The sequence below is a fragment of the Aulonocara sp. 'chitande type north' Nkhata Bay genome, linkage group LG19, assembly GCF_057382095.1.
Source record: "Aulonocara sp. 'chitande type north' Nkhata Bay isolate Kocher_YH1m ecotype deep benthic linkage group LG19, A_spYH_male_GT1.1, whole genome shotgun sequence".
NCBI lineage: Eukaryota > Metazoa > Chordata > Actinopteri > Cichliformes > Cichlidae > Aulonocara > Aulonocara sp. 'chitande type north' Nkhata Bay.
The window spans coordinates 8,569,542-8,576,864 of record NC_141362.1 but is presented as its reverse complement, the minus strand read 5'-3'; the positions used below and the strand labels follow the sequence as shown (position 1 = coordinate 8,576,864).

General features: G+C 40.7%; 1 protein-coding gene across 1 annotated transcript; it reads right to left on the bottom strand.

The window, feature by feature from the left end:
• Positions 1 to 1,217: 1,217 nt before the first annotated feature.
• On the bottom strand, positions 1,218 to 5,265 carry foxi2 (forkhead box I2). The gene is made up of 2 exons (XM_086275656.1): positions 4,560 to 5,265; positions 1,218 to 3,736 (listed from the first exon to the last, which is right to left on the bottom strand). Exons 1-2 carry the CDS (start codon positions 5,161 to 5,163, stop codon positions 3,147 to 3,149), a joined length of 1,194 nt encoding a protein of 397 aa, XP_086131782.1. The 5' UTR covers positions 5,164 to 5,265; the 3' UTR covers positions 1,218 to 3,146.
• Positions 5,266 to 7,323: the final 2,058 nt, after the last annotated feature.

The following is a 7,323-nucleotide window of genomic DNA, read 5'->3' as shown; positions in this document are numbered from 1 at the left end:
CCGCGCGAATGCCAAATTAGGACGGGGTGCCAAATGTTCCAGGCACAAAAGAAGGTGAGCAAACAGAGCCTGGGTCAGTGGATCCTCTCTAATTGAAAAGTTCACACTTGGCAGCAGGAATGCTCATTCACGGACAACTCTGGAGAAGTCCACCAGGATGGGAAAAGCTCCGGAACCGTCTGCTCGATGTACATTGACATCGAAGGTCAGATCTAGGTAATCTGACTGTCGCTCAGGAGTCGCCGCAGCGCTGGAGAGGAGCGCAGAAGAAGAAACACGACGTGCTAACTGATCCTTGCTTTTACAGATTAGATCACACTGGAATGACTCTTTGGCTACGAAGCTGCGATCGTGAAAAGCTACATTAATAGGGCTTAATTAGTAGGTCAGATTTTTATTAATGAAACAAGGGTCACACAAGTGCATGGCATGAGGTGAAATGCTTTTAAACAATGTTCTATTATTACATTATGACAATATTTTTTTCCCCTTTAATTATGTTTGGATCCTCTAAATGGAAACGATACGCCCTCCCACCCCCACGCCCTCCCCTGCAGTCTGCAACCATTCTCATAACCGAGGGCCAAAAGAAAGAAGACGCAAATCCGAGATAATAAGAAAGTACAGTCATGTCAATTTCACGGCACAGTGCTTAAGTACCTGGACACATGCATGGTGTGAATTATAAACAGTGAAAACTAAATAAATCATCACATCATTGTCCCTAATCTGCACAATGGGTGGCAAATATTTGCAGAGGGAATTTCTCGATGCATCGTTTCTTAGCAGGAACAAAGGAACATGGCCTCCTCTCAGTTTGGGACAAACACTGCTGGAGAATGGAGACAAAGAGATACTTAAGGGGGATATCTTCACCTCTCTTCAGAGAGTCCCTAATTGATACATGGGGACCGGCATAAAGGACAGAGCACAATGGCTCTATTGTTTCACGTATTCTTTCTGTATGAAGTCGTCTGTAAACTGCTGAGTCTTTGGACCGGCTCCAACCTTGAACTTTCTTTCTTAATTTTGGTCAGAACTGAGCACAGCTCGTCTCTGCCTGTGGAGCATATTTAGTATTAGAAGTAGGCGCAAAAATATTAATCTGCTGTTCCCTTTGAAGTGGTAAATGTTGCAAACGTGACAGGAGAAAGGAAAAGTTGCACACAGAGCAGGCTGTAAATTTAAAACAAAGCATGTTTTCGTATCATGAGGGTACAAGTTTAATCTCTTTGTAATGCTGTACAGAAATATTGACAGAACAATAATATAGAAAAAAAAACATACTTCAGAAATGTACGTGTTGAAAGTTTCGAGGATTAATTTTCCTCAGAGAAACATTTCGTTTAACTCCTTACTGGAAACTTAACTCTCCGCGTTTTGATTTCCTCTAGATGAATATCGCAATCTGGAGATCAGCTGACACTTTAGCCTCGTCAGTAATTCACTGGAGGTCTTTCATTGGAAGTTTGAAGTTGTCTCACTTTTCCTTATAATTAGTACAAAACTGCATAGTTCTTTCTGGGGAATTTCCCAAATTCTAAGGAAATGTGAAAGCATCCGTGTGAACTTTTCTTAATTTTAGGAACAATTTTTGTTTTGGTGTCATTTTATTTTATTTTTTTTACGTATTGAACATCATTAGCAGTGGCAGATAGAGGCAGGAGGAGGCCCGGTATAAGCAGGCAAACTACCTGGTACTAAAATTGTCTTCTGAGAGCAAAAACCACCCGACAAACACTAATCGCTGATCTGAAAGTAAGAAAAATGGACTAAACAGAATAAAAGAGTCGTGCTGTAAACTTGACTTTAAACCACTACACTCAAGCCATAGATTCTTGTTAAACTCTGAGTACAAGCAGAATATTTATAAAGCTGGAAAAGGAACTTGAAAAGACCCACACAATAAAAATAATATGTAAATAATAGGTGAACATGACATACTAAAAAAAATGTTCATAGTATTTTTTTTTATGCAAGTTGTTTGACTTTACAACTGATTATTAAATTAAAGTAAATTCATGGGGAATACATTTAAATTACAATGCAGACCTGAATGCACCTCATGCCCTGTTTAAAAGGATGCATGACAATACAGTAGATAGCACACAGCATTTATTTGTGATGGTAGATGAATCTGCTTATGTGCTGAATATAACGTATAAAGAAAAACAAAGGCAACAGAAGATACATAAGCCATTCAGTGATTGTCACATTGAATCCTGAGTGAAACCATAGTATAGGATATAGCTTTAGTGTACAGATCTGGGGGTTTAGTGAGAGCATTTCTTCTGCGTTTTGCAAAGCTAATATTCTGCTTTAACCAAACTATGTTCAGACAACAGTAGATAAAAAAAAGCCTATTTGCATAAATAGCATAAATAGTCACCAACTACTTTCATAATTTACAAAAATACATATTTATAAAGCACACGCGTATTTAAATGAGCCTTAGTGCTGCGGTTTTAGTCAACATGGAGATATTAAAAAAATAAGGCAAGCTCACGTTTAAGTTTACTTGTCTGTGAAATCAGTTATTATGTGTCTAAATATACAAAGAAACCTGTCATAGTATTGGGCACTTTCATGTCATGTGATTGTTGTTTTGAGGTAATGGCGGTCTCACGAAGGCAACTTTGGCAGATTTGCATTGACTGCGACTCAACTATGTGATCTGATAGAAGAATTTGGCTGCTCCGGAGAAAAATGGGCCACACTTGGCAAATGCATGTTTACATCTTAAGCGGTTTTATCTAAAAAGCAAAAGTAACATTCAAATAAAAAAAAAATAAAATAAAAATGCAGTTTTCAGTGGCAGCCTTTTTTTTTTTTTAAACCACTGAGAGCTTTGATATAGTCATGAAAAAGAAGAAAAAAGAGAAGTGCTTCATTTTTGTTACACTTTCAGGCTGACCTTTCCACCGTTTTAATGTTAAAAGTTAAATTAACTTAAAAAATATTTCGTTTTCTTTAATCTGTCTGGCATGTTGATCGGTGAAGGAAGTGTTGTGTTTTTTTATGTGGTGGAGTGCAACCCAGCCTGTACTTAGATCTCGCTGCAGAAATAAATGCATGCAAGCATGCGTTTGAGTCATAGAGCAAAAATAAGTCCCTGCAACAGTGTGACGCTGTGGTTAAAGCAGGTCCTATAGCTCAGTGCCTTCCCTGGGATAGATCAAGCTGTTGACACTGAAACTGTTATAGAAGTGACTGTTGAACTGTCCGCTCTGCCCTCCGCCAAACGTGTTGTAGTACACTCCACGGTTAAAATGCAAGCTCTCGCTGTGCTCTGATGGCCCCGTGTCCTGCCCGCTGTGGTTGGGGTGGTATGGGCTCAGGGCGGTTATGTTCCTGTTCGAGAGCTCGTTCACCAGTCCAAGGGACCCCTGTCGGCTGGGGCCCCCCGAGCTGAGCGTGGACATATTGCTGTAAAAGTTATTAAAACAAGGAGCAGAGGAGGCCAGTCCAGGCGGGGACGCAGATGCGGATGTTTTGTGGTTCTCGCTCATCACTTCCATCTCTGGGGAGGAAGGCCCCAGGAGCTGAGGACTGTCTGAGGGTTTCAGTGGGGCAGCCGCTGTCGGCCTACCATCCTCAACCTTTGTGGCACCCACAGCTGCTGCTGCTGCTCCTCCTGCGCTGCTCTGATCCGATCGTCTTTTCCTTTTCCTGCGGAAATTTCCGTTATCAAACATCTTCTCACAGTTTGGATCCAACGTCCAGTAGTTCCCCTTCCCTGCAAGTGGAAATGAGAGACACATCACAGCTGAATTACTTCAGTTTTGTAATATTGAAACATTACCTGATCAGAATTTGTCTGACTAAATAAAATCCTAAATTTCTTTCTGATGCCATTTTTTAAAGCTTCCCGTCAAACTTTACAGTACAAATCAAAGCAATGTGAATGAACCTTAAAAGAAATGATCTATAAGAGATGTCTGTGTCACGGAAGCTAAGATCCAATAGGTAAAAATGTACTGTATTATACTGCCATCCCTAGTTTCCTATTATCTGCACTACTGGACACTTGGGAGTTCTCTTGGCACCTCTTCCTGAGCTGACTGTCTTTCTAGTCTAGACTGAAGTACAGGTTAGAATGAAAAACAACATTCCAGTCATAGTGTACAATACAAGCACTGCTTTAAAAATACTACAATAGACTACTGAAGGTAGTGCAGAGGAACATAAACTGTACTACATTATTGTATACAGTCTGCTCATATTTATCCGTCTGTCTATATAAAGTAGTGCTACTTGTTTTCCATTGCAATATGAAAAGCACATACCTGACCTGATCATATTGACTTATTGGCAGTAAAAAAAAAAAACACTTTACAAAGCATCAACCAGGGTTTTACGCACATATCTGCTTAGGCACTATAAAATGAAGTTATTTAACTATTCATATTAATTTTTAAAAGTTTCAATTTTGATTGATTGAACGAAATTTTCTATTTAACTGATCACCACTGAGCCCTCCCGATGAGTAAACTCCATGTATTAAACGCCTCAACACTTTTGATGTACTAATAACGTTTTCTGTGATGCGTTCACGGTACCTGGATCGTCCTCGTCCCTCGGCACTTTTTTGAAACAGTCGTTGAGAGACAGGTTGTGCCGGATAGAGTTCTGCCAGCCCGCTTTGCTCTTCTTATAGAAGGGGAAATTGTCAGCCACGTACTGGTAAATCTGACTCAGGGTCAGCTTCTTCTCGTGCGCATTCTGGATGGCCATGGCGATGAGCGCCGAGTAGGAGTAGGGTGGACGGACCAACTTCAGCAGCTCCTCCTGGCTGGCGATGGACAACCAGCCCAGGTCGGGCCCGCCGAATCCAGGTGAGTTTGTTATGAACTGCCGCTGCGAGCCGTAGGAGGGCGGGATGAACGACGGGTTGTTGCCGTGCAGGTATGAAGCGGACGAGTTGACGCTCGGCCCGTTGAGCCACAGGTAGGGATTTGGAGACGACGCGTAGTCCCCGAGGCCGTAGCCAGCGGGCCTTTGCGCACCTTGGAGGCTCGGCTGGTGGTACATGCTGCTGAAGTTGTCGCAGTAGACAGCAGCCGCCATATCCGGGGCCTCCTGGGCGCCTTTGGGTGGGAGAGAACCGACGGTAGGGGAGGTGTGGTGGTGCTGGTGATGGGACTGAGGATCGATGGAGTTCATCACTCCCCGCGGGAAATCCTAAAAAGAAATGCTGAAGCGATTCAGGTGTCCTCTCCCCGGTGGTGCGCGCACAGCAGCAACAAGTGTCAGGGAGGATGGAGGAGTTTGGGGAGTTTTAATAGTATAAACCCTTGACAGGAGCCACATGCGAGCGCTTTTCCCAACAGCCAATAAACACACACGGTGAGTAAACGGGGGTGTGGTCACGCTCTAGCTCATTCATCAGAGAGTGGGTCAGTGGTTCTCAAAATGTTTCCCCTCCTTAAACCTCCCGGAGAGACACAACAGACACCCGCTGGGTTCAGATTTTCTCCGAGGGGTGGAAGCTGTGATCATTTAGCCTCAGTCAACAAACAGCGAACGTGGCTCAGACTGTAATAATCGCTTTTAGATGGGATTTCCTGGCCTGCTCACTTAGACCTGCACTAGAATTTACTTTTTTCAAGCCACCGAATGTCCCTTTCCCCCCTTCCTTCACTAATATTAAGTACTGTAAACGTTATTTTGGTTGGATTGTAAATACCGAGAGCTGACAGCAGATCTTTGGGCAGGCAAACCCATCACCCGCAGCCATCCAGATTTCTGCCACGCTACCTGTAACCACTCAGCAATCCACATAATGGGCAGCTGTGCAGTTAGAGACATCCCCTGAATGAGATGATTGGTTTTAAGTGATTTTAATTAACAAAAGTCTAACAATTAGTCATTATAAATGCAGGAAATGAATAAAGTATTTTGTAGTATCCATTAGCTGAATATGCAGTCATGGGGACTATTAAACCTCTCTCAATCTCCAATCAATGAGACTCTTTTCAGGTACTTGAAAAAAGTATCCCTTAGCCATGCTGAAGTGCCAAAGCAAGTGTGTGGTTAAAGGATGGTAGTCATTATGTTTTCTATGTGTTTTTACTTGGATTTATTTATTTTATTTATTTATTTTTAAAAAAGCAGTGTTACTGAAAGATAGTTTGCTTTTCAAATCAGTGAATTTCAGTATCTCATAGCTCATAAGACAATGGGAGTATCCACACACCAAAACTCTTAATATTTTGATGAAGCAAATCATGCAGGACTAATATTTAATGTTTGATCTTCCGGGAAATGAGATGAAAACCTCAAGTAGATTAAAGGAACTGCAGTGGATTAAATCCTTCAAGTACAGCAGCTCCTTGGTGTGAGCAGTAGCACTAGTATTGTATCTGTAAAAACCTTATTTCCAATATCCTAAATTTATTTTGTACATTTACTCCTACATACTGACATGGTGTTTATTTTTTTTAAAACACAGAACATGGTGAACTTTGACTCAAGGATCCTCATCAAAATAAAACAAACCTTAACCCTTAAACCCAGATTTAAGCACTTCAGTGTGGTTCTGATGGAAATGGAAGCAAAGGCACAGACACACAAACTGTGTGTACTGTGTATATGTACCACATATACATAGATTAAATATATGTAAATACATGTTTATGACTCTGTCCTTGACCCTGTCATACTGTTTTTTTTTACAATAAAGAGATCCCTGTGAGGAGCAGTGATTTGAGCACCCACAATGTGAATATATATTCAGAGGGGAAAAAACTCAGTAAGTCATTTTAATAAATAACACTACTTTCGATATGCATTCTCATAGCGCTCTTTGCTTTATTTTATTAAGGTTTTTGTGATGCTTCACCGTTTATCTCTAAATTAACTGTTCCTGTCTAACTTTTATTCACTCATCTGATGTGAAATTCATGAATTAGATCCTAGTATGTAAGAAAATGATGCTCTAAAATTTTCATATACTCCAGTTAATATGATTTGTGAAGCTTGAAGAATAACACTTCCCAAAGAGGACTTCCTGTTATTGTTCATGTGCCTCGTAAAAGCTGCAATTAAACTGCACCTATTAATATTGTGAACTGTCAAGAAGTCTCAAGCGAAAATTGCTCGGCGGCACAAACATTATTGCCCATAGGCAAGAAATAACAAATCTGTTTGTTTGAAGAGTTTTTAAAGTTGGTTTTGTGGGTAATTAAGGTGTCTGGAGAACATTCGGTTATTTGTTTTGTCTTTTAGTCAAAGCATTTCCTCTGTTTTTTTTTTAAGTTGATGAAATTTCTTTCATTTTTCAAAATAAAAGATCAGTATATTTTGAACCTGGAGATTAATAAA

What these genes read in the sequence shown, in the direction of transcription:
- foxi2 (XM_086275656.1), bottom strand. Translation starts at nt 5,163, where the DNA reads ATGAACTCCATCGATCCTCAGTCCCATCACCAGCACCACCACACCTCC. An exon ending in GAGGGACGAGGACGATCCAG is followed by an intron (nt 3,737 to 4,559) that starts GTACCGTGAACG and finishes TTCCACTTGCAG; the next exon opens with GGAAGGGGAACTACTGGACG.